Source organism: Serpula lacrymans, assembly GCF_000218685.1.
Source record: "Serpula lacrymans var. lacrymans S7.9 unplaced genomic scaffold SERLAscaffold_10, whole genome shotgun sequence".
Classification (NCBI taxonomy): Eukaryota; Fungi; Basidiomycota; class Agaricomycetes; order Boletales; family Serpulaceae; genus Serpula; species Serpula lacrymans.
The window spans coordinates 1,184,407-1,209,551 of record NW_006763299.1 but is presented as its reverse complement, the minus strand read 5'-3'; the positions used below and the strand labels follow the sequence as shown (position 1 = coordinate 1,209,551).

The 25,145-nt window shown below is 47.0% G+C and overlaps 8 protein-coding genes across 8 annotated transcripts; 6 read left to right on the top strand and 2 right to left on the bottom strand.

Annotated features, from left to right (window-relative positions):
* Nucleotides 1-334: 334 nt before the first annotated feature.
* On the top strand, nucleotides 335-2,658 carry SERLADRAFT_473267 (uncharacterized protein; the record flags this gene model as incomplete). Its single annotated transcript, XM_007320921.1, has 7 exons — nucleotides 335-434; nucleotides 489-510; nucleotides 563-946; nucleotides 1,006-1,570; nucleotides 1,626-1,742; nucleotides 1,802-2,334; nucleotides 2,389-2,658. 7 exons carry the CDS (start codon nucleotides 358-360, stop codon nucleotides 2,389-2,391), a joined length of 1,701 nt encoding a protein of 566 aa, XP_007320983.1.
* Nucleotides 2,659-3,502: 844 nt separating this feature from the next.
* On the top strand, nucleotides 3,503-5,353 carry SERLADRAFT_473265 (glycoside hydrolase family 16 protein; the record flags this gene model as incomplete). The annotated part of the gene is made up of 5 exons (XM_007320920.1): nucleotides 3,503-3,907; nucleotides 4,060-4,227; nucleotides 4,281-4,377; nucleotides 4,430-4,997; nucleotides 5,052-5,353. 5 exons carry the CDS (start codon nucleotides 3,741-3,743, stop codon nucleotides 5,090-5,092), a joined length of 1,041 nt encoding a protein of 346 aa, XP_007320982.1.
* A 143-nt stretch (nucleotides 5,354-5,496) lies between these two features.
* SERLADRAFT_473264 (uncharacterized protein) lies at nucleotides 5,497-9,664 on the top strand (the record flags this gene model as incomplete). Its single annotated transcript, XM_007320919.1, has 18 exons — nucleotides 5,497-5,594; nucleotides 5,649-5,665; nucleotides 5,742-5,771; nucleotides 5,836-6,100; nucleotides 6,157-6,530; nucleotides 6,585-6,715; nucleotides 6,766-7,111; nucleotides 7,166-7,205; nucleotides 7,282-7,522; nucleotides 7,578-7,617; nucleotides 7,676-7,704; nucleotides 7,759-7,846; nucleotides 7,942-7,982; nucleotides 8,052-8,279; nucleotides 8,329-8,574; nucleotides 8,628-8,897; nucleotides 8,952-9,128; nucleotides 9,186-9,664. 10 exons carry the CDS (start codon nucleotides 7,491-7,493, stop codon nucleotides 9,586-9,588), a joined length of 1,554 nt encoding a protein of 517 aa, XP_007320981.1.
* A 1,022-nt stretch (nucleotides 9,665-10,686) lies between these two features.
* On the bottom strand, nucleotides 10,687-13,078 carry SERLADRAFT_451291 (uncharacterized protein; the record flags this gene model as incomplete). The annotated part of the gene is made up of 10 exons (XM_007320918.1): nucleotides 10,687-11,458; nucleotides 11,507-11,647; nucleotides 11,705-11,776; nucleotides 11,835-11,893; nucleotides 11,945-12,028; nucleotides 12,094-12,234; nucleotides 12,283-12,470; nucleotides 12,628-12,658; nucleotides 12,708-12,717; nucleotides 12,774-13,078. 10 exons carry the CDS (start codon nucleotides 12,974-12,976, stop codon nucleotides 11,362-11,364), a joined length of 1,026 nt encoding a protein of 341 aa, XP_007320980.1.
* A 56-nt stretch (nucleotides 13,079-13,134) lies between these two features.
* On the top strand, nucleotides 13,135-15,845 carry SERLADRAFT_416902 (uncharacterized protein; the record flags this gene model as incomplete). Its single annotated transcript, XM_007320917.1, has 7 exons — nucleotides 13,135-13,383; nucleotides 13,435-13,546; nucleotides 13,610-13,723; nucleotides 13,773-14,245; nucleotides 14,311-14,426; nucleotides 14,650-14,668; nucleotides 14,712-15,845. The coding sequence occupies 7 exons, from the start codon at nucleotides 13,187-13,189 to the stop codon at nucleotides 15,556-15,558; spliced, it is 1,878 nt and encodes a 625-aa protein (XP_007320979.1).
* Nucleotides 15,846-16,564: 719 nt separating this feature from the next.
* SERLADRAFT_395658 (uncharacterized protein) lies at nucleotides 16,565-16,768 on the top strand (the record flags this gene model as incomplete). Its single annotated transcript, XM_007320916.1, has 1 exon — nucleotides 16,565-16,768. A coding segment is annotated over one exon (204 nt), but the record flags the coding sequence as incomplete, so codon positions are not given.
* Nucleotides 16,769-16,955: 187 nt separating this feature from the next.
* On the bottom strand, nucleotides 16,956-17,753 carry SERLADRAFT_473252 (uncharacterized protein; the record flags this gene model as incomplete). Its single annotated transcript, XM_007320915.1, has 3 exons — nucleotides 16,956-17,098; nucleotides 17,156-17,577; nucleotides 17,643-17,753. Coding segments are annotated over 3 exons (648 nt in total), but the record flags the coding sequence as incomplete, so codon positions are not given.
* Nucleotides 17,754-18,362: 609 nt separating this feature from the next.
* SERLADRAFT_473250 (uncharacterized protein) lies at nucleotides 18,363-19,005 on the top strand (the record flags this gene model as incomplete). The annotated part of the gene is made up of 4 exons (XM_007320914.1): nucleotides 18,363-18,412; nucleotides 18,468-18,593; nucleotides 18,649-18,715; nucleotides 18,767-19,005. 4 exons carry the CDS (start codon nucleotides 18,389-18,391, stop codon nucleotides 18,847-18,849), a joined length of 300 nt encoding a protein of 99 aa, XP_007320976.1.
* Nucleotides 19,006-25,145: the final 6,140 nt, after the last annotated feature.

Here is a 25,145-nt window from a genome sequence, read left to right as displayed (position 1 = left end):
GTCGGAGAGCCTTTCAAAAACAAGGCAGAGGAGTCGTGACCGAGGACATGATTCCCGAGATTGGGCCATCGTTCGGGGAAGTGTTTGGCGCAGAGTTTCAAGGAGGTGAGAAAGGAAGGCTTTGAGTGGATGTCGGAGGAAATCAGTAATAGAAAGTTGTGTCTAGACGATAGGCAAGACAACGAACGTTGGCAAATCCGATTCGTCGATTTCTAAGGAATCATAAATATCACCCGAATCGCGTTTGTCCGAGACATGTCGTTTCGCGCACGTGATGCTAGACGTCATAGATATGAGTTGATTTCTTCATTTATACAGACCGTCCGTTTTGCTCAGTCTCATTCAAACATTGCATCGATGGGATATCAGATCAAAGAAATCTCGACAAAGCCGTTTGAAGGCCAAAAGCCAGGGACATCAGGTCTCAGAAAACGGTGACGATTGTCAGATTTTCGAATCTTGGCCTGTGCTGATAGTAAGCGACACAGTGTAAAGGTGTTCCAGCAGGAGGTGGGCATCCTGCACCGAGGTCGCTACAACAATCTTGATCTGTCTTGTACAGCATTATACAGAGAACTTTATCCAAGCTATCTTTGATTCTATCAAAGCGGAGGGGGCAACGCTCGTCATCGGAGGCGATGGTCGTTACTTTTCCCCAGAAACCGTACAGACTATCCTCAAGATCGGGTCTGCTAACGGGGTGGCGAAGTTCATTGTTGGAAAGGACTCTATCCTATCTACCCCTGCAGCATCCAATGTCATCAGGAAGTACAAGGCTGATGGTGGTATTTTGTTGACGGCGAGCCACAACCCTGGAGGACCTAACAATGACTTTGGTATCAAGTACAATGTCTCCAACGGTGGTCCTGCACCTGAAAACGTCACCGACAAGATATACGAGAAGACAAAAACCATACAGAAATATAAAGTCATTGAAGCTGACCCGGTTGGTCTTGATAATTTGCCAAATCGCTCCTTAACATTTAAATGACCGATGACCTGTAGGTCGACCTTTCAAAAATCGCTGAGACGTCTTACGGACCCACGAAAGTCTCAATCATTGATTCAGTCGCGGATTACCTTACACTACTAGAGTCCATCTTCGATTTTGCGCTGATCAAAGACTTCTTGCACAACAACTCTGATACCTTCCGTGTGCTCTTCGATGGTCTGCACGGCGTCACAGGTCCATATGCACGCGCTATTCTCGTTGGAGCTCTTGGCCTTCCTGAGTCAGCTGTGCAGAACTGCGTGCCGCTCCCTGATTTCGGTGGTGGACACCCCGATCCCAACTTGACATATGCACACTCTCTGGTCGAAGTAGTCGAGAAAAACAACATCCAATTCGGCGCTGCAAGCGATGGCGATGGTGACAGAAACATGATTTATGGAAAGGGCGCGTTTGTAACGCCTAGCGACTCTGTTGCTATCATCGCTCACTGGGCTGATGTTATTCCGTACTTCAAAAAGACAGGAGGCGTGAAGGGTTTGGCCAGAAGTATGCCAACGAGCAAAGCCATCGATCTCGTGGCGCAGAAGAAAGGGTTGGAATACTTTGAAGTCCCTACTGGTGACTTTCACCTCCTATCGCGTTGTCGTGGAAATCTTGATGAATTCTTACACAGGCTGGAAGTTCTTTGGGAACCTGATGGATGCTGGCCGTCTCTCGATCTGTGGTGAAGAGTCGTTTGGAACAGGCTCAGACCATATCCGTGAGAAGGATGGTATCTGGGCTGTCATTGGTCGGTTTTTCCATCTTGCATCTAAATAGCGAGTTTCTGACCGTAGTTCATTCCATCAGCATGGCTCAACATCATTGCTGCCGCAAATAAATCATCTCCCAACAAGCCCATTGGTATCAAGGAACTTCTGAACCAACACTACGCCACGTACGGAAGGTCCTTCTTTAGCCGCTACGACTACGAGGAAGTCCCCTCAGAAGGTGCCAACAAGCTCGTCGCTCAGCTCGACGAGGCGATCAAAACCTCTTCGTTTGCGAACACCAAGCATCAGTCGCCAAGCACGAAACAGGATTACACCATTGCTTCCGTGTCAAACTTCTCATACACAGATCCTATTGATGGAAGCGTCAGCAAGAACCAAGGGCAGGTTGTATTGTTTGACGATGGCTCGCGAGTTGTATTTAGGCTGAGTGGTACGGGAAGCTCTGGTGCAACTGTACGAATGTATGTGGAGAGGTATGTGGGCCCTGAGGTGGGGGAGAAGGAATTGGGCAGAGATACTGCAGAAGGCCTGAAGGGTCTCATTGAGGTCGCACTGGAAGTCAGCAAGTTGAAAGAGTTCTTGGGTCGGGAGGAACCAACTGTTATCACTGTGAGTATACCACCTTCTGGATCCGAACATGAAGTTGATGTGTTCTCGTCACAGTGATGAGTGTTGCTGGGCCTGGAGTTTGAATGCTACAAAAATGTTTAAAGATGTGATGAATTACATGGGGGAAATGTGATATCTGTTGTGAATAGACCTTGATTAGGTGTCGAAGACTGAATCATGCGATCGTAATAGGCACGGCCTCGCATCGCATGCAGTACCAACTTGAACGATGGTAGCCCATCGAAGAAAACTGTTGGAAACCATGTTAACATTGACATCGCAAACTTTATAAGATCAATGTATAATTATGACTTACGGTGGTCTAAAACAGGACGAGATTAATTATACTTACTTGTGTGGGATTTGCCATTGCGTACTATAGTCTGCATAGTGCGGGACCGTCACCTTATCGCATGTTTCTGAGATGAATATCAAGAGTATAAGATAGACTGTTGTTGCTTACTTATTTATGATCTACCGTGTAACTGAACGCAGATATAAGGGAAACCACGGCAATGTTACTCAAGAACGGTTCCAAAGATGGCACCGACCGGTGGAGGCCGGTGGGTTTGCTTCCGCCAGATGAAAACGTGTCCAGGCATAGCTATGGCATGTTGGCATGCACCGTTATCCCGTTTCGAGCTTTCACCACAAGTGCACGCACAGATCACGATACCTATACAGGATATGCCACTTCCAGCCGTCTGAACTGCCACAACTCTCTATCGCCCATCAGTCGCCGTCTAGTGAATTTCCAAAGGTTTCAAACCGCAGCACAATAATTCGCCGTGGTAGCCGTGCAACTCGGATGCAATTTTTGTTGGATGGAGTGCGTGAGGCGGAGGATAAAAAAAGGTGAGTGTGTCCTTGCATACCCTTTTTCTTGACGCAGCAGCCAAATAGTTCATGCGACGTACGCTTTTGTCTCGGCAGTGCCTTCAAGGGGCGTGTTCTGATTGCAGTGGGCCATAGACAACAAGCACAAGAATACAAGGAGACAATGAAATCGTATTACCTGAAAGCGCTTTTGCCCAAAGGTTTACACAAACGAAGACAATAAGATCCTTGTTCGAATTTATCAACGCCACCAGGACCCGTGTTAGTTCCCGTCTGTCAATGAGCTTCGAAGACCTTTGAAGAGACATACAATCTTGGTTTCAAGTTGATCTGAATAAGACCTGGCGATGCTTTATTGGTTACGACATCGTTTCACTAATAACTAAAAATGCGGGATGTTCTTTTTTTAAGGGGCGTGGCCACAACCGCGGTACTAAGCGGGGCCGTAGCAACTACTGTCTCTTAAGGCCCGGAGGAGGTCGAGCCCCCTCACCTTTTCCTGCCCATTTTCATTCCCTTCACCTTTTTAGAGACCCGGTCGAACCCTTCATTTTTTCAATCTTTACACCATGTACACTCTCTTGGCCATCATCGCGACCGCTCTCCCTCTCGCTTCATTGACTGGCGCCCATCAAGGCTCAAGCTGGGCTCGTCATCGCAAACTGGCTCGCACCGCCACAAACTCAACCAAAACATACGCAATTCAAGACTTTTATCAAGGAGAAGATTTCTTCAAGTAAGTCATCATCGCTGTTGTGCTCTTGATCGAATGTATTGTGCGCATATAGTCGACGTGAACCGTGGTGGCGAACAATATTCCTGCCGTTATGGCATCTTGAAGTCATCTCAGCGTCAGTGACTGACGAACCATATATTTTATTAAATTAGCGAATGGTACTTCTTCACTGGAGCCGACCCTACCAGTGGAAATGTTAACTACCAAAGCCAAAGCGACGCACAGAGCAAGGGCCTCGCATATGTTAACAGTAGTGATAACTCAACGGTATTGCGCGTTGATTCGTGGAGTTCTGTGCAGTCAGGTGGCAATCGTGACTCGTGAGTCTTCCCATTCGGTCCTAGCCAATAGTCCTCTGACGGGCAATTTCTAGAGTTCGGATCAGCTCCATGAAAAACTACACTGGCGGTCTGTTCATTCTGGATGCATCTAACATGCCCACAGGATGTGGCACATGGCCGAGCTTTTGGGTAAGCCCTCTGTCTTCGTTATGGTTGCTTGTGCTCACCCGTTTTCCATCAGTCTACTGGCCCAAACTGGCCTTTGGCGGGAGAAATTGACATCGTCGAGGGTGTCAACAACCAAGCCACCAATCAATATACTCTTCACAGCGGCATAGAGACACCGTGTACACTTAGCACCCCCCCTGCAAACAACACCGCGGCATCGCTCAACAGTACCCTTGTCAACTTTACGGGTCACCTGATGGGCACCAACTGCTACAGCAACCAATCATCTGACGGTGGATGCGCTATCGGCGATACTGATACTCGCTCTTTCGGAAATGGCTTTAACGGTGCTCAAGGTGGCGTTTTTGCACTTTTGTGGGAGAACTCCGGCATGTCCATGTGGCACTTTGCTCGCTCCGAGATACCTAGCGATATCACTGCTCGTGCGCCTCAGCCCTCGAACTGGAGTACTCCCGTTGGCTACTGGTCGGGTGAGACATGCAACATTGGTGAAAGTTTCTACGAACACACTCTGGTATTCGATACTACTATCTGTGGAAACTGGGCCAGTGGTGCTTATGGAAGCTCTGGCTGCCCTGGTACATGCTCTGACATGGTTGCCAACGCCACCAACTTTGCCGGTAAGTAATCTTTGAATATTATCTTTTGAAGCTGGAGTTCATTTCAATCTTTAGATGCTCAGTGGGTAATCAACTATGTTGCTGTGTATAATTAAACGTCGACCGCGCACACGTTTCTCAATTATCATGGACGGTTTCATTATTCATTATATCATAGACAACCCTGGGACGGTTTGCTATACATATTTGTTCTGTCGCATACAGCTGTCGCGCTGGTATTCTTGTTATCATGCTAGTCCATGTGTACGGAAGAGCAGCATTGTTTCCACTTTCTAGGCCATTCGCGATAGGCCATTCGCTGTCACGTAGTAATATTTTGTGCTTGCTTCAATGGAAATAGAATGTTATTATTTTTTGTAGTCTGCACAGACTGAATGCAATATCGTTATACGCCACCGAGTCTAGCTATCGACAGTATCGTTTGTGGCAAGGTCAACGACCGCGGAGTACGAAAGGCTTAAGCGGGTGGTTTCCCACCGCTACATCCCTTCCCCCCTCCGTCCACGATCTGCTATGGATTCCCAGCCGTCCCTGCCGCCACCATCACTCCCGATTTCCGACATCACCACACCATCATGGCCAAGAAGAGCTGTAAAGGCGCGTGTCCTTACCATTTATCTCATCTTTGTCGTATTGACGCCCTTGGGATAGGCGTGCGCGAGTTGCAGGTAAGTTTGGTGCAATAGGGGCCTAGTTTTGCTTATCGAGCGCTGATCAACGATCTCTACTCCCATCTCTTCAAAGACGCGACAAGATACGATGCGATGGAGCAAGGTGGGGTCATTTTGATGGTTTGGAGTCGCTTGATCTCTCATGTTTCACCTATACCAACTCGCAGACCTTGTGGAGGATGTCTGAAGAAGGGGTATGCTCCTGATCAGTGTATCGATGGATGCGAACATTGTCGAAGGGCTCGAGTACGGTGTGAAGGCGGAAAGCCCTGCTCGAGGTGCAGAGAAAACCAGTTTGAATGCGTAGAAGAGCAGGGTCCTATCATCTTGCGTTCGGAGTCTCCGTCGAAGCTCGTCGTTCGTTCAGCTCGTTCAAGGGCGAATGATCGGGCAAAGTTAGCTTGTCAGAATTGCAGGAGGGACAATAAGAAGGTATGCTCATGTTCGTGATTTCTTTGATACCATTAGTGCTAAGTGAAAAGTGTCAGTGTGACGATCAGAGACCTTGTTCGCGCTGCGTTGCTCGATCCGAAGAGTGCATCCATGTTGGACGAGGTCCAAAGCTGGTGAAGTTGCGCTGTGAGAGTTGCAGACAAGATAACAAACGTTGTGAAGACATCAGACCCTGCAAGAACTGCGTCGAGCAAGGTAAGGATTGTATCAATATGCCAAGAAAAGGCAGAGGCCATGGGACGCGTGTAAAGGCAGTCAGTAACTATCCATTTCTAACTGCAAATTTTGATCGCTTACTCCTCATGTAGGCTTGTACGAATTGCAGGTAAGATGAATTCACCTCTTTTTACCAGTTAAATAGACTACCGCATTTTTTAAGGCGAGATAAGATCCGGTGCGAAGGAGTCAGGTATTTTTCGCGAAATCTCTTTTTTTTCTATCACATTTCTAACAGAGATCTTAGACCTTGTGTCACCTGCGTTAGGAAGGGGTATCAATGTGTCGATCGGGCCTGTAAATCATGTACCCAACAAGGTCTAGAGGCGCAATGTACACATCGAAAAGCGCAAGATCTTGGTAGTTCCGAAGATGAGGGTAAGAAATTCGTCTCTAAAATTTGAACTTGTATTAATTGGGGAGAATAGAAGAACATGCTGACAGGGGGCCGCCCAGAAATGATTTTCAACAATCGTCTTCTTCCTCAATGGCCCTACCTCACCCGCCTTTACCACCTATGGCATATTCTTCACTCAACTACGGCCTTCCGCAATACTATCCAATGCATCAACCTTCAATGATGCACAACCACCCTCTACCGCCTGGACCACCCGGGATGTACGCTCCTCCGGAAAGGCCTACCTATTATCCTGTTATCGATCCGCAGATCGATTCTCCTCTTCGTATTGTTTCGTCTGAACGTTTCGAGCCTCCGCCTTCGTCGTCACAGGGCGCTATGCGACATCCATAAATTCTATCTTGTATTTCTTATCGGTGAGTGCGACGTATCATGAAAACAATCGCGTGCTAACTTGTGCGAGATGATAGTTTGAGATAATACAGCGACTTTGAATAACAAAACACGAGTGTAAGGTGTCTCTACTATTAGACTGTATTATCTTGATGTATCCTTTAATCATGTTTCTTTCGTTATCCTCTTATAGACAGATTTACATTATCGATTCAGAGTATTGTAGAATGACTTCAGAATTACCCACCATGACTCAGCCACTAGGTTGAATGGGTTTGTTTGGTCGTATTTGGTCACAGTGTATAACGACGCCTTTGTCGATTGCAGTTTCGTGTTTACCCATTGTCCCTCACCGTATATATATCTGTTCTAACTGACCTTTATTCATTCATTAATTTTAACATGAGCGATTCTTTTTCAACATCACCAGAGTTGTGAGTACAAAAAGGTCATCTTTGTAAAGGCAACCTTGCTGACTTGCTTCCCAAGACCTAAGGTGGTCAAAGTCAAATATTCAGGCAGGGCCAAGGTAAGTGTACCTTGGGCGCGCATATGACGCACTTTCTGATTGTTTTCTTACGCCTCAGAGAAGAAGGAGTGTTGTGGATAATACAGAGTACGCGTAAATTGTTAAATATTTCTCTCTGATGTCTTTTAACGTACTGTAAAGAATCTCCTCCCAGGACGAGGAGAACTTGTCGCCGGCTGAAAGTATGGGTGATAAGTCTGTTGTCCAGACTCCTCGAAAGTCAGAGAAGGTAAGGACCACTGGTCAGAGTGTTTGATGACACACGATGAGACTGCCTTCGTGTTGTCTACATGTGCTGGAATATAATCTAACACGTTATGATAGGACGGCAAACGTAAAACTGGCCCTAAAAAGGTCGAGGTGCAGTGAGTTCACTATTCCCATCAGCAGCCCCCAGTTCATTACAATGATGTTTCGACCATCTGTAACCCCAGTTTGCCAGGACCTTCGCCTCCGAAGCGTAAACGGCTTGATCACGAGGAAAACCAGGACTCTGTTAAAAAACCCTCGAGCAAGAGTATCCATCGCCGCAACTCATCTGTCGTTTCCTTGCGTGGTCAAGATCTCCAGGAGAGTCCAGCTGCACTCCCTACTTTCTCGAAGCCTTTGTCTGCCGCCGGGTCATCTTCCAAACACGCGAAATCCTTATCAGTATCGTCGAAGCAAGCCTTTATTTCTTGTTCGCTAACAATAAGCTAACTTCTCTCACAGGCGCCCAGATACCCCTGACAGCGAAGATGCAGTTTCGATCGCGGAATCTTCGAATAGTCGAGTAAGAAGAACTGAAGCGGAGCGCATTCAGATATTCAAAGACGACGAAAACTGTGGCGAGATGGAGCCACAGCGAGTTTTTTGTCTTCGTTGCAGCAAGTGGATCAGTGTGGGTCCCAAGTATTCACTGAATCCTTGGGAGAGGCATAGGACAGGGTGCGACCGGAGGTCTCCACGCCCTAAACAGTGTGTTTTCATCTCCTGCGTGATTTGTTCACTAGTTCTGATTTGCCTTTCAGGACTATTACCACTGACAGAAACGACAAGCAAGCGAAAGAAGGAGAGAAGGAAGAAGTCGATGACGATGTTACTTCTAAACCCCCGAGTAAATCAGCCTCGAAGACTGAATCGGAGAGGCTATCCTTCTTAGAAGCAGACCCTCGCGCTCAAGAAATTAGACCACATGAGGTTCTATGTCGATCTTGCCAGAAATGGGTTCGACTTGCTGCCACCCAGAAATATGCTCTTGGAAATTGGAGCGTCCATCAAGGACGATGCTGTGGAACTTCGTAGGATGACTATTATATCTCTATGGAATGTTACTCATGGCCTTTATTCTATAGACCTGATAGTCGGACGGCAACTGCGGAACGGAAACGCCAACTTCTGAATGATCCTCAGGCCAAGTCATCCACTCGCCATCATGTCGAATGCGCCTTTTGTGAATTGTCTGTGGCTCTGGACAAGGCCAACGCTTTTGATCTAACCAAGTGGAACGAACACAAGGCCCAGTGTCTTTCGTGAGTATTGTGACATTGCGATGTTGTAGTCTAGTGATGTTGAAACATCATCCCCAGATCCTCTCACGCGGCTAATATATCCGTTGAATCAAGCAGTTCTAATTATACTACTATTTCTCAGACGACTCCAGAGAAGCCAATGACGGCTGATAGCTCCAAGTCGTCTACAAGAGTTTTCATCCGTCCTCCGGTCTCCTCTGCTAGTGCCTCGACTGAAGCCACAATTATAGCTTCGGAAAGTCCTCCGGCACGAGCTAATCGTAAGCGAGCACGAGAAGACGAGGACAAAGACAAGGACGAAGATGAGAGGCCAGTTATACGACCTCGAACGGAGAACTATGTACCTCCGCAGAATAAGCCGCCTGGTCCATTGGGATGGTTCTTACAGCCTTTCAAGGCTTTTGTGCGTGGATTCCGTGAGGGCTTAGGTACCCCGAATTCGACGTCTCAGGATACGTAAATTATGTACATTTACTGGCAGCAAAGTATTTATATATTCAGTTCGGGCATAATATCAAGTTGTGATTCACAATATTGCCAACCTGTGCACCTGTGAGGCGATGTTTTTTCGACACGATTCCTCATTGAAAAGATAAGCTTTTTGTTTGAAACTCGTGCTCACCCTTTATTGTATCTGTCACGGCGCTTGTCCCAAGCATGCGCCTGCAAGTATGTCGGGGTTTGCCGAAAACTACAGTCCTTTTCCTGCCCCCCTTCTTCTCTCTTCCCTTGTTTTGCTTTCTTGTCTTTGTTTGACGCATGGTTGGCGCTCGCGGCAGAAGGGGGAGATCTTCTCCACGTATAAAGTAAGTTGGCAGCTTTTAATTATGTCAATTAAGTCGGCTTAGCGGTAATTACCTCTTCAAGAGCAGGAATTCATAGTCAATCGCGTTCTTTGAAGGAGGATAATGTACGTTTGCGTCAAATAATCAAATTCTTCGCCAATTAAGGTCCTTTACTCGATAGACTTCTCCTATTGACGTCATGATGGCAATGTGAGCTATTCCCCATGAAATGACCCCCTACCTTGAGGCTCACGTAGCGTGGCGTGACGGAAGGGGGAGCTCAAACAAAGATTCAGGATCATCAGCAACTTCTAGGTAAGTTCTTGGTGTATTATTCAACGGCATATTAAATTTACAATAATCCTTTCAGCGGGGGAGATGCTCCACACAAAAGTGTGGCGGAACTTGCTAGGGAAAAAAAGTTGCGCGACGATCCAATGGCTCAAGTCCATGGCCCACTTTTTGTTACGTGTCTACGCTGTGGAAGACGAATCAAACTATCCCCCAAGAGTACTTATGACCCATTTCACTGGATGAAGCACCGAGAAAGGTGCTTGAAAAAACCTATTGGGCTGGCCAGGGCACCACGGCGCAATGCGGGGGAGATTGTGAGCATAGTGTTTTCACTCTGACATAAGGAGCATTCGATTTCTTACTTGTATAACTCTTTCTTTAGTACGGTGGGTCTTCTATGACGTCCTCGGTATCCTCTTCAAAAACCGACGCCGAATCTATCACGCCCCCGCCACTAACACCTGATAACGACAGGGGCGTTAGCTTTGGTGACGTGAAAGAGGAATCTCCTTTGTCAGAACTGGAAGAGGCGCCTCCCTCCCCAAAATCTCCTGTGGTTCCTCCACCAGACCATGCTTTCCAGGACTACCTCCAACAATCAAGACGTACTCAAACGAGGGACCTCTCCGTGAACCATGACCGTTGGCAGAATTGGGACTGGAGACAACTCAAACCGCCCGCTTGGATGGTCACCTCACAGGCCCCGTCTACTGAAGGTGACGAAGACGAAGATGACATCATGGAAGATCACGACTATTCGGGTGATCCGGCAGCGACTTTCTCGCTTCTTCCGGATGCGCAAGTCAACCCATCATGAATGAAAATCACTATACTTTTCTTTATAATCTATCGCTCTTTTTGTGTCTTTGCTACTCTTGCTGTGTTACTTCCTTTCTTTTTGCTGTTTCGACTGTCCCGACTAGTCTCACATTGCTACGCTACTCACGTATTAACACTCATGCTATCTTTACATTTGTTTTCATTCACATCTCGTGTTCAAAATATTCCCATGTAGCTTCATCTCTCTGCATTCGTTATATCTTACTGCATCTACTACGCTGGAGTTCTTGTATATACCTCCATCAGTGACCTATATACTCCTTATCATAAACTTATTATAATCTAGGAGCACATGTTTCCTGTCAGTACAAGGATCAACTACTCTTTGCTACTCTGTCGTCGTCCGGTGGTTGAAGGACCCCACTATTGAGAAGGTTTATGATTTGAGGGTCGGTAGAGGCTCGAGAACCGCTACATTATTGTCAACTAGAAGCAATTACCGTGACGGGAGGCACTCACATAACAGCTCTTACAACATCTCTGATAATGAGGCCACTAGCCAGTTCTATTTTCTCGACCCCAGGCAATGCATCCGCCCTAGTCGGGCCAACATTAAGAATCATCACGGGTTTGCGTAAGTCAAGAGCGTGTTTCAGTAATCTGCAGGGCAATCGGCGTTATTGTCTCCCCAGAAGTCACAATTATGTATGGCTTCACCTGAATGCCGAGTAGGTCGCCAACGTCGTGCCTACTAAGAATAGCCTGTCGCATTGCTCGACGTCGCTGTATCTACGTAGGGTGAACGATAACTATTTATCTCTTAGGCCAGAAGACAGGAGTTGCTCACGAGCGTTCCTTCACAGCCTTTGGTATAGATTCCCCAAAGAAAATCACTTCAGGCTTCTGCTGTATGTGGCGTGAAGAGTCCGAGCATGATGACGAGGCAAGGTAGCTTACAATTGAATTATGGCGACCCTCTAACGTACATTGGGGGCAATTTGGGACAACGAAATCGTCATAAGACACTCCTTCTAATGCGACCTACATGCGGGCATGCCTGGAATTTAGACATTGCGTTTATGTTAGTTACAAGCCATCGAACGAACATCACCGTCCGGGTTTGTTCTTGGTTGGTCTCCGGTTCTTTCTAGTTCGTCCATATATTCTCTCCACCGTGGATTATTAGCAGAGAGTCGGTCCTGGAAAACATCCCGTGTAGTGATATGACCGAATTTGCAATGGACTCGCTAGAATTATTATCTAAGATTGTATCACGCACAGAAGAGACTGCCTACATGAAGGGTCCCGTGCAGCTCTAATATATTATTCGGTATAGTATCATCATCCCAGAGATGTGCAATTGACTTTTGGTGTAAGCCATCGACATTTTGAGTAATCAGTTTGGTTATGTGGGAGGTATATTGCAAAGCTGCTAAAGCAAAATGGGTAGTGTTGGGCCTACTTGCGCGAACGGGTGGATAGCCTATATAAGAGCGAAGCCTAGAGCAGTTCAGTTATTTGTCCTAGGGTCCTTTGGTTATAAACACAGACCAGTAGCGTTGCCTAGTAAGGAGAATTATCTGAATAAAATGATACAAGCCGTGACAGATAAATTTACTATGCATGCCTGAATTTAAAACCTATGTTGGTTTCGTCTATGAGTTCATGGTACTGTGTTTATTGTCAATGTTTTTGTGTGAATCGGCAAGTAAGAACATACGAATATGGGTCTATTCGAAACCAGGCGATCAGTGTATAGAGCTAAAAAACCGCAGATCGAACGTACTTGTAGTTTGGGTTCATGTACCTCCCATCTTTTCCTCGGTATGCTCTGATGCCTGAGTCAACGCTCACACCTGCTCCAGTTAAGACCGTAACGTTGCCCGGTGCCAAAAAATTGGCTATACGCTCTACCGCCGCTGCAGGAGATATAATCTGTGCATTTGAGGCACTGACCATATGAGGGATGGTAGGAATTGAAATCCGCATTGGTTTGTTTCCTATGTTTCTGTAATACAGCCAGAAAGCTATCGTGGAGGTACAGGACTGGTTTGACTCGGGTATGGCTTATGCAGAAATTACATTGGATTCAAGACCAGCGGCCCTACGGCGCGGCAACTTGAATCCATCGGAATCCGGAAGACCGTAGTCCGGGCTTGTCGAACGACCAAGCTCCTGATTGTTAGCTTGAACACAACTATGAATGTTCCTCGTCCCCCTGCGATGTTACAAACGCCTGGATTCGCTCACTACTCTGTAGCTTGGTCGCCATTTCACACTTCGCGTATTGCACTTGCATCTGCGGCCAACTTCGGTCTAGTAGGCAATGGCAGGTTACATCTCGTCTCTCTTGCACCCGGACCTGGTGGAGTCCCCGCTCTCAACTTAGATAAACAGTGAGTCGCGATGAGAGATCGCCTATGCCCCGACTGAGGCACAGGTCGTAGGTACGACACTCAAGACGGGCTCTACGATGTAGCATGGTCTGAAGTTCATGAAAATCAGCTAGTGACGGGCTCAGGAGATGGCTCGATCAAATTATGGGATATCATGTTGAATGTAAGAAATTTGAAGCTTAGACTTTACTATGCATACCCACACAGAGTGATAAAGGCATTTTAGGATTACCCAATTCGTGCATGGCAAGAACACAGTCGTGAAGTCTTCTCAGTTGATTGGTCTAATATCAAAAAGGACACATTTGCCTCCTCATCATGGGACGGGAATGTGAAACTGGTAAAATATTCATCGTGAACATTGTCCGCTATTCTGACGATTACATTAGTGGCAGCCTGATCGACCTCGTTCTGTGATGACATTACATGCTCACCTATCATGTGTTTACCAGGCTCTTTTTTCTCCACATCAGCCCGATATCCTGGCTACTTGTTCTACTGATGGAACGGTAAAGCTTTTTGACCTTCGCTCTCCCTCCTACGCCACATCGGATCCATCCTCAAACGCCTTCACAAATCCACTCTCAGCACCCGTCTTGACCATCCCTGCCTCAGGAACAGAAGTCCTTACCATTGATTGGAATAAATATCGCCCATACCTACTCGCAAGTGGAGGCGTTGACAAAGCTCTCAAAGTATGGGATTGTCGGATGGTGCAGACTATGCAGCCAAGCCAGCAAGCGGTGGGCGGAGTTTGCGAGCTACAGCTGGCCGGCCATGAATATGCGATACGAAAAGTACAATGGAGCCCTCATCGCCCGGATGTCATCGCTTCTGCCAGCTACGATATGACCTGTAGAATGTATGTGCTAATTTCTCTACTTGTGCGAGAACTTCAGGCTGAGAAATATTTGATTTGCATTTAAGATGGTCTACATCACCCACAGTTAGCCAATCCCATTTACTTCATATCCATGACCCACACACAGAGTTTGTTGTTGGGTGTAGCTGGTCCTTGTACGATGAAGGTCTACTGGCGAGTTGTGGGTGGGATAGTAGGCTCAATGTATTTCGTGCCTAGATACAAAAATTTTTGGTTTATCAGGCTGATATGGGATGCATTGCATATCTGAATCTCTTAGGTGCAGGACTAAGGCCCGATATAGATAGTGTCACGTGTCAGTGTGTTTGTTTGGCAAGAACCTTGGAAACAAAGAAAAGCGATGTTCTTTATCTCATCAGTTACCATATATGGATATTGACCAGGTTTCTCAGCGAGCGATGAGTACGTTTGTCATATCGAGTTCTGGTCACAAGTAATCTTACAGCATCAAAGATGAAACAGACCCAGAAGATATTTTATCTACGTCCTTGGAAACCCTGTATCAATATGCTCCCATCACACATTCTACTCCTGGTTCTCTGTACACCTACGTGATTAAACCATCCTGGCACGATTTACTAAAACCAAGTTCGAATTTCATCACCCTCAAAACACCCGATACACGAGCAGAGAATTGGTCCTTGCATGCGTCGTCCATCTGGGTATCATCCCTCTTTATAGCCGACCATCTCGAAGATCTGCAGTTAGGTCAACGCCGTTATCAAAAGGATTTGCGAGTCCTTGAGTTAGGTGCAGGAGCTGGCCTTCCATCGATACTTATATCCAGAGTATATCAAGACGCTCTTGTCACTGTGAGCGACTATCCCGACGACAGCCTGATACAAACACTTCTTGAGAATGTTGAGCGGAATGATGTTTCTGATAGGTGTCGTGTTGTTCCCTATGCTTGGGGGACCGACATCTCCAGGCTAATCTCAAACAATCGAACACCTGGCTATGAAGACGATACACATTTATTTGACGTTATCATCGCCGCCGACACACTGTGGAATCCCGAATCGCATGGCTCTTTTATAGAAACTCTAAGAACATGTCTAAGGAAGACTCCGGATTCCCGAATACACCTGGTAGCTGGGCTACACACTGGTCGATACACTCTCCAAGCGTTCTTCAACACTGTAGAACAAGGAGGCTTCGTCATTGAGAGCGCTATAGAAAAGGAGGTCAGTGGGGATCTCCAACGGTCTTGGAGTGTGACCCGAGCAGAAAGTGAAGATGAAAAGGAGAGGAGACGATGGGTGATATGGGCAGTATTGAAGTGGAAACTTTGACTGTTAAACAAGAAATGCACTACCACTTCTATCATAATATATACCGTGTAGTAGTATGCTATGGTACATCAAGCGTCTTTATCGATGATTAGGAACTGCCTGCAGCTTTCCGTTAGGTATTTTGGTACTGTATACATCGTCTTTAACAAGGCTGGAGATTATAGAATAGGTTTAACGATTGGTATCTTCCCCGTCCTATGGGCTGCTTTATATTATTGTTTATTGTATTCATGAAGACGATTCAAGCTGCAAGGTTCCTGCCCCTAAGTCGAGGATCTTTACCAAACGTCAGAATTTTCACAATCGTTTCTTCTTCGTATTCCTGCCAAATGAAAGTGTATCAATTACCGCGGAAAAAGAAGTCTGGGGCGACACTTACATCATAAAGAACGAGACCATCCTCAGTCACATTAATGCACGTGAGATCATATCCGTCAACAGTACTTGTCCTGATATAAGGAAGAACGCGATGGGGAACGACAGCGGTAATCGTTGTCCACGATCCACCCCAGGTCCAAGGTGCTGGTGATGATTTAAGAGACTGGAGATAGTTGGGGGCGTACGAGTTAAAATCTAGCATGCGTAGTCGACTGCGAGGATCATCACGAGTGTTTGAAGGCCCTGTAGCTGTAGGTGCAGCTATGTTGTCGAAGAACATAAGCCGCCGACCAACGACTTGTAAGGAATGTGCACCATCAGGGAGATTTCGAACGAGGCAACGGTTACGCCACTCGGGCCATCGTACGATGATCTCCTCCCCACGACCAGGGGGACATGGCAATGACTCGTCAAAGATAAGCATAAAATTGCGAGAACATCCCGCAGGGATGGCCTTGGCGTCAAGCTGAACGGACACGACGACAATGCGTTGGGATGGATCGGAATAAAAAAACGTTCCTGGTGTGACTTCGGCTTCCGACCTCGGAGACGCGTTAGGACAGATCTGCATACATGATACAGCGCTCCATGATTCCGGAAGTTCGTATATCCGGATACGTGGAAAAGGAGGCTCGATGTCGTCGCTGATATCGTGGAGAGTAATTTGGGGGGTACGCTGTCCTCGTTCAGTCATGTAAATGCCATCTTCCCGGTGCTCCCAAGTCATGGTGGGTTCTTCACTCTCGCTTTCTTCGTCGTCGTCATCGTCATCGTCATCGTCATCAGGGTGAGAGGCAACCAGGAGGCGGATTTCGCTCATGAATTGGAATGAAAGTAGATCTCCTGAGTACTAGAGATTGGTGTCTTCAGTACAAGTCCAAACGATATACCGTTTTAGTAAGTGCTCACCCTCCTGGGTCTACCAGTGCGCCAGTTCACAATCATCAATTCTGTTGTCCCTTCACCCTCTTCTATCTCTAAGCGAACCCCCAGTCCTACTTTATTTCCGCAAATTTCAACTTGCTGTATCCAGATCCGCTGTCCCGGAGGTAACACTCCCCACCAATCGGTGTGGAATGTGTATCGTAATTGAGCGGCTTGCCTGTGCTGCTGAAAAGTCCATAGATCGAGAAAGTGGAGTCTGGCAGTGATCACAGAATTACTGGAACAAAAAGATATGAGCTGGACGTGATATTGACGGGAGAGAGCAGCCACATACTTTGAGGGATGATAAAGGTCGGCTAGCACCATGAGATTCTGGGATGGATCAATGGCCACACGCCGAATGTCAAACGGCACATTGTATTTGAGATGGCGAAGAGGGGCAGCGACCTTTCGAAAGGAACGCAATTCGTATAGCTGGAGGGTCCATTGAAAATGTCCGTTATTGAGACTGCTCTCGCTGGCATGGAAAAGAAATCCTCCAGAGACTCCTATTATTGTGGGAGGGGCTATACGGAGTATATCCTCCAACGACCATGATAATGTTGGCCATCCTCTCTTGTGGTTCAAAAGCTGTTCAAGCCTAGCACGAGGGAGCTGCAGAGACCGTGGCCCATCCTTCAAACCGCAAAGTGCAAGCTCGTATTTGTAGCGTAGTGCAGTGCAATTAAATGCTATAAGGTGGATCCATTGAGAGGCCTGTCAATTGCAAAAGAAGTGAGTGCTTGTGAATAACCCGAGAGAATGATGCTCTTGAGACATACATTGCAAAATTGCAGGAGAGTCCATGGATCGAGTTCTTCTAAGATTAAGATAACCAATTCCTTCGATAAATCAAACAGAGTCATGACCAGCACGCTGAACGATGATACGCCAATGCGTCTGTCTCCAGGAAAGCCATTTTATAGACATTTGCCCCCGCCAAGCTTGACGCCAGTGAAACAGAACAACAAAAGAGCGGGGCCGACTCAGTTTCAGCGGCGACATATTTTCACGTACATAATTCCACAATATAATGTGTTTTTTTATCGACACAAAGCAGAGTCATGTTGCCCTGGAGTCAAGATGATGCCCACCGAGCTCTCGGGTGCGAACTGCCTAGTTGGATAACTGTCGGTAAAGTACAGGATGTAGGCATCGACGGGGAGCTTTTGTGGGCTTCGTCATGTCAACAGATGATGGTCAAAGATCTGTGAGTTCTGAGAATTGTGCTCTCGAGAAGACGGCAAACAACAATAAGGTCATATCCTGTTTAGGCAAAAACCGACCAGGCGGGGTTATTCAACCTTGAAACGCAATGCAAACTGGGCGCTAGAAACAGAAAAGCCGGGTGTATCACACCAACTATCGTTTATTTATCGCTATGGACACAATAGAAGATGGACTTGAGAGAAACCGTGCAAACTTTGCAGGAGCTCGGAGCGGAAGATGCAACATTCATCAGCTTACCTAAGCCCCATACCTGTCCACATTCCACAAAGTCCGCATATCTGTTCTGTCTCTTGCATCCATGGTCTGCAAAAAGTGTGAAACTGTATGTCTCACCTTCCCGTCTTATTGTGTTGGTCCTCACTCAGAAGGTTGCAAAGAAACTGTCCAAGGTAGCTGCCCCTGATCCATTTACCGCCACATCATCCAGTGTAAAGGACGGCTCCCGCAGGATTGGCGAAAACAAGCTCCTGTCTCGTCCAGGTAGCTCAAGAAATCGCTTTCAAGTAAGCATTATTCGTATCCTCGATCAAATGCCGACCCTTACGCAGACATGTCTAGCCATATCAAGGAAAATGCAAGGACTGTAAGCAGCCAGTAACGCAAAATAAGGCCAAATACTGCCATGGTATGTTGTACTGTCCTCACAACTGCATGTCTTTCGCTAACAATATTTTAGGCTGTGCATACAAGAAAGGTTTGTGCTCAATATGCGGGAAGCAGATATTGGACACATCAGGATACGTGATGTCAAGTAAATGATGAACGTATGGGTAGATACCCCGTCTCTTTTTACCCTGTACACTGGCAATGATGGACACTTGTATGATATAGACGATGATTGTATCACTATTTATTATACTATGTAACATCGCAAAAGGACTTTCACAATGATCCACCACAAGTTTAAATAGTGAATTTCCCGTGAATTCCTTTCGAGTTAAGCAAAGGGATACAAACATACTACGATCAACTATGATGAAAGTCAGCGTAGCTAGAAAACAACAAAGCTTGGAGTGTTTGCAAGATCTACAGGGATATATATGTGCTACATAGGTATAAAAAGTGCATGCATAATATGGATATTAGGTACGTTTCAAATTCAAGACAAACGAGTGTATTTAAATCTTTTCTTTTGCCCTCTGCTCATATATTTCGACATCAATGGTATCCAACGTCAAGAACCTCCAGATATAGACATGATTCGTCTGACCATACCTCCTCAGACGACCAATTGCTTGTGTTTCACAAGCCTCGTAAATTTCTTGGCTTGCTGCCAGAAGAGGCGAAAGGAAGATTGCGTGGTTCGCAGAAGTCAGATTGGCCCCGCTGGCGCTTTCGTCCATGACGTTGAGCAAAAGGACTCGTTCCTCGCTGTCGTTCTGGAATTTCTCCAAGTTTTTACTCTTCTGCGTCGCCGTACCCTTGATCTCCAAGAACTTAATCTTGTTTGCGGTCAGGGCTTCGGCGACTTTCTTCATGAGATCAGGGAACTGTACAAAAATCAAGACGCGCTCCTCCGAGGGTATTTGTTTCCTTAATATAGCCGATAATATTAGATGACTAGTCCAAAAAAAACGGAGATTGACACTCACTTAACCAAGTCAATGACTTTTTCCAATTTCATACCATAGTGTTTTCCTTGCCCGTCACGAGCAAGGTCGTCCACTCCTAGCGTGTCACCTTTGACGATGTTCAAAACACGCGCTGCAGCCTTGCAGACCCCAGAAGCAGCGTGCACACACTCCTCCTTGTCTGCACATAACTTCACACAGGTCATGCAGCCAGTATGACCACACGACGACAGCACGGCTACCTCATCCATGGGAATCTGCTCCCGCTGGCACACTGGACAAGAAACGAGGGGTGGGGTTTCTCGTTGTTTTTGAAGGTCACGGACAACAGTGAAGTAACGCAGCGATCGCTTCCTTCCGACCAACTCTTTGGTGAGCTTCCTGATATCGTGCGTATGTTCACGATGTTCCCAGACTAGATCCTTGATTTTTGCTGGAAGTTGGACATCATCCTTGCCTTTACCTTTGTTCTTGATAGGAGGAGCAGCCGATGATGCAGGAACTCCGACTTCATCCAGAAGTTCCGTCACAATTTTTGAAGCATCCTTGTCCCCTACACCTTCTGTGCGTGATATGCGGACGTACTCTTGGAACATGGATTCTTCTCCGGTCTTGCCAATCTTCTTCTGCATGACAAGTGCTTCCCGAAGCTTCTTCCGCAGCTCAGTTTTACAATCTTCGAGTTGCTTTGTCCGTTCCTTGACAATGACTTCACAGGCTTTCATGGCGTTCTCCTTGTCTGAAGTGTCGAGATCGAAGTGAGAGCAACGCTTCAAAAGGGCTTCTTCTGCAGTGCTATATGACTATGGTCAGTACGGACAGGCCTCGAACACTGTGGATGCAACGTACCTGCTTTCGCCAAGAGATTGAGCCAAGCGCTTTTCTCTATCACTTTCTGTCTTCTTGCCTCGTTTGATAGTCATGTCAAGAGCACGTAGATGATGTTCCAGTTCCAAATAGATAGCACGTTCAGCAGCAGGGAGGCTAATCTTCACGATCTTGAAAGTCGAAGGGATCTCGTCGATCTCAGCAATATTCTGGGATAGTCATAAAAAGGTGATCAAATGTTTACGGCGATTACATTACTCACTTGTCTGACGAAGTGGTCCAAAAAGTTTTGCCCTAATTGATGGCGATGAGCATGCCATTCCGTACTGTGAACTTCACGGAAGGAGTGGAACTTTTCAACAGCTGTTTGCTCTCGTCGGCGCTTCTTGATCATCACAGACTGGCCTTCGCCGTCGTCATCTATGCCGAGATGCAAGTTAAGATGGGCAGCAATCGTCTTGACGGCTCCAAAGTCATGGATAGGCGGTGTGCCGGATAAAACCCAACGGCGTTCGGCTGTGAGTTTGGTGACGAGCGAGTGAACTTTTCCTTCTAGGTACGTGTATTCGTCTACAACTACTCGGGAAAAATAAAACGTTTCCAAAGGAGGAGCCCGCATCTGAGTCCAATCCTTCTTGACGGCAGCTGACTCGAGGCCCCACGGGTCTGTGTCCTCGCGTCGCTTTTGCTTCTTGGCGGATCCTTTGTCATTATCAGCCGCCTTTCTTTTTTTAGAGGCTTTACTGGACGTCGACGGCGATGATGGTGAGTTATCAACGTCCATGGTGTCATCTGTCTCCTCGGAAGATTTATTTGATACTCGCTTCTTGGTCCCAGTGGACTTGGCCTTGGGCTTCGGTTTTGCCTTGGACTTCGAGGTTTGAACATGCTCTTCCTCGTGAGAGGATTCTACTTCTTCGCCACTAGACGACTCAGAGGAACTCTCTTCGTAGTCAGAGGAAGATGAAGGTGGCGGAACGGCCTTGGCAGCCTTGGGGCGACCTTTCCGAGATGTGGGTTTTATAGGTTTGTCCGAAGAATCTTCCTCGTCCTCATAGTCGCTGCTCTGACCTTTTTCTTCTTCGGAGTCTGATAAAACGATAGTCACTTTCTTCGAGGTGACGCGCCGTTTTCGTGTCCTTGGTGCGTCTGAGTCTTCATCCACCGTACCCTCCGTTGCGGAAGAAGCTTCTGCTTCAGCCACAGTCACTTTACGTTTCTTCGGTGCAGGCAGAAGGACTTCAGGTGTAAGACCAGACCGATTAGGTTTCGCTGGGAAGTGTTCTTTGATATCCAGTTTTGAATTCTCCTTCTTAGATTCGGGAACCGCTTCACGGTAGGACTTTCCTTTGAGCCTTTTAGGAGCGACAAATATTTCAGCCTCCAATTCGTCTTCTGCAATTAGAGATCAATACCTAGAAAATATCCGAGACCAGAGAACTTACCGCGCCTTCGTGCTTCGCGGATTGCCTTTATAACCTGGGTAGATCCTTCTTCTTTGAGTAAGTCTACCTGACGTCGCAAAGACGCCAATGTCCTTTCAAGGCGAGCATTGAAGTAACGTCCATCTTGACCCGGAAGACTTCCACCCGCAGCAAAAGATTCTAGATTAGCCAAGTAGACGGAGCTCTGGAAGAGGTTTGAAGCAACGATAACAATATCAGCTTCTTGGACCTGTTCAACGGTAAGCGAGTTCATTTGTGTGGCGGTCGAGATCACGACGATGTTCTTGAACCGTTTTCCAGCAAACTTCTTTGCTTCAGATGCCCATTGCCGCGTTAAGTGAGGAGGCACGACTGCCAATGTGGCCTTTGTCGGAACCTTGCCTGCCATATCACCCATTTCTTCCAACTCTTCTTTGACGTCTTTCGAAGCACAGTCAATCAGGCCAAGGGTAATAGCAGTTTTCCCATAACCAACTTGATCTGCAAGAACACCACCTCGAACTCTCACAGGTCTCTGTGCACGACCTTCTGCTCGCCATCCAAGAGGTTCCGATATAGCTTCGGATATTTCCTCCTCGACAAAAGGGACTGTATCAGCGGCTTCCTGCTGGAGCATCCACGTCAAAGAACGTAATTGCTCGGGTCGGAGAGGAAGCTTGAAGTTGGGAGGTTGGGCATGCTCGGGGTCGTCTTTGTTGCTCATTAATGACAACACAGGTAGATCGATTTTAGCGCTTGGCATGAAGTCCGTGTCTAGACGCCATGAAAGAACAGGCTTTTCGGGTCGATGGGTGGAGGGAAGCCGAGATAGCGCTCGATGTAATAATGAAGGGATATTGATACCAATTTTGACGATCCCCACTTTATCTTCCAACTTCAGTTGAGTGACGAAGGGGCTTGGACGTAATTTAAGGTTACGCTCATACTGACCAGCTTCTATGGAGTCTTCGATGGCAGAAACCTTTTTACCTGTCTTCTTCCATTTGATAGTGGGAGTATTGGGAGCGCAGCGTTCACAATGACCAAGCTGCTGTGGCATTTCAACAGCCTGCCAATCACTGAAATGGCCATCAACGTGGCGAATGCGTTCCATAAGCCAGGCCAATGCCTTAAACGTGCCACGTTCGTGAACCTTGTCGACTTCTCTCCATTCTCCGCGAGGCCATTCTGGTCCAGCGTCAGAGCCGAGAGGTACGTTGCACGCAAGAAGCGCATTAGCACTTTGACATGCATCATTATGTACTGGAACATCAATTTTGTCACCTGGTACTGAAAATGAGGCATTGTCGGGGGTAGAAGGCTGCTCAGTACATGCAAATCAGATATATTATTGAATAGAAAGAAAGAGGGAACCCCTACCTCCAACTTTACTGCAAGTGCATCCACCCACATCAATGGAATGTGACATTTAACGTTCTGCTTGCCTTCGACGTCGGATTGCCTCCATTTCGGGTCAAGAGTGCAGATGACGGGACGCGACTCGCCATACTCGTATCGGCGCTTGCTTGTGGAGAAAATAAAGGCATCTTCATTCGGGTCTCCACAACGAGTGGGATCTAAGAACATGAAAATTGGCGGTAACGTCTGCTCCTCGGGCGTCATATCTTTCTTGTGAAGCGCACTATTTGCTGTGCCACATTTATCGAGCAAAACAAATTCCCCCGAAATATTTCTGTCGAGTTTAGAGATATTGTCATCCGGAACAGTGACACGGATACGTGGATAGACAGCTCGATCTTTATACTCTTCTCCCAATAGGCCCAAGCGAGCTTCCCAAGAGGGTACTAGCTCACCCACTCCTTCCAGGGTGATAGAAACAGTGGTAGCACAGGGTAAAGCGAACTGCCAGCGACCATGGAGCAAATCGCCATCACAGCTAAAACGAGCAACTGGCATCTGCAAAAGCTGGCGGATCTCTGCATTGGCAGGTTCACTATCCTCCGGCTTCGCATACAGACGCCATTCTGTCTGTTGAGGATGAAGCGATAGTTCCATCAAAGCAGTCGGGGACTGATAAATTGCAGACCATATCTCTTGGCGTTTAGGCTCTACAAATCGAAGTTCTGTCTCTTTCGCTCGGATCACCGCCGAACGCCAGCTAACCCAACGTGTCTCTGGGATGGAGATATTTGAGCTGGTCTTTAGCTCATCCAAGAGGTCTTCAGTGATGTTGGCGAGTGATAATGCCATAGGCAGAGTTGATTTCAGTTCTTTCGAGAAGATCGACGGCGCAAGCCGGACGTTTGTCGCGACATCGATTATCTCGTAGTTATGCTCTGGACGACCCCCACATTTCCTACACGATGAAGACCCGCAGTCTTTACAGCGCATCAACTCACGAGTGGTTATATCCTTTCGCCCCTCGCACTCGCACAAACGCACACTTTTCTGAGCGTCACTCAGAAGACGTGGCAATGAGCTGTCCTTAGTGGCGGACAAGTCCAAAGATTTGCGCACCAGCTGACCATCGCCTTGAATGTTATTGATCGACACGGCCTTCTGTAGAGACGAGTCAACATCCATAGCATTGGCATCTAGGTTACCAGAATGGGAATGGTTCTCCTCCTTCATTTCATAAGTTTGTTCATCATTCCCAGCTTTAAGAAGCTTCTTGCCGACAACTAATGCTGCAAGAATGCAAGCTCCAACCACCGTGGTCGACATGGCATTGCCAGCAAGGTCCGCTAGCTGATCCTCAGTTTCTCGGGTCAGAAGGAGTTTATCGATGGGGAGCCCCTGCATTGATAGAGCCTCTAGTCCGACCAATGGACCACCACGGTTGGTAATATATGGTATCATTGATGGCGTGAGACACGGACATATGCCCAGTCTACTCGAACCAATAGTGCGATCGACGTTTTGAGATAAATTCCAAATCAGGCTGTAATCGAATAGTAAGATAGATAAAGGGGGAGATACAGTTTGAGGTACGAACGTCTTATAGGATGGATCAACGCCATTCTTCGCCGAACGAAGTAGCGTAATGTCCATCAAGTCCCAAACCCGCTCGACCTGGCCGACTCCCCAATCCCCCCAAGCGAAATCCGGCATTTTGCACGTCCCACCTAAATACAGAGTAAATCGTGCGCCATATGAATACTAAATCAACTCATTCACCTTCATCCCAATTTGTCAGAGGACGCTTTGGTCCCAAAGCTTCTTCGAGTCTTGCTCTCTGATGGCGAGATTCGCACCGACCCCAGTCAGTACG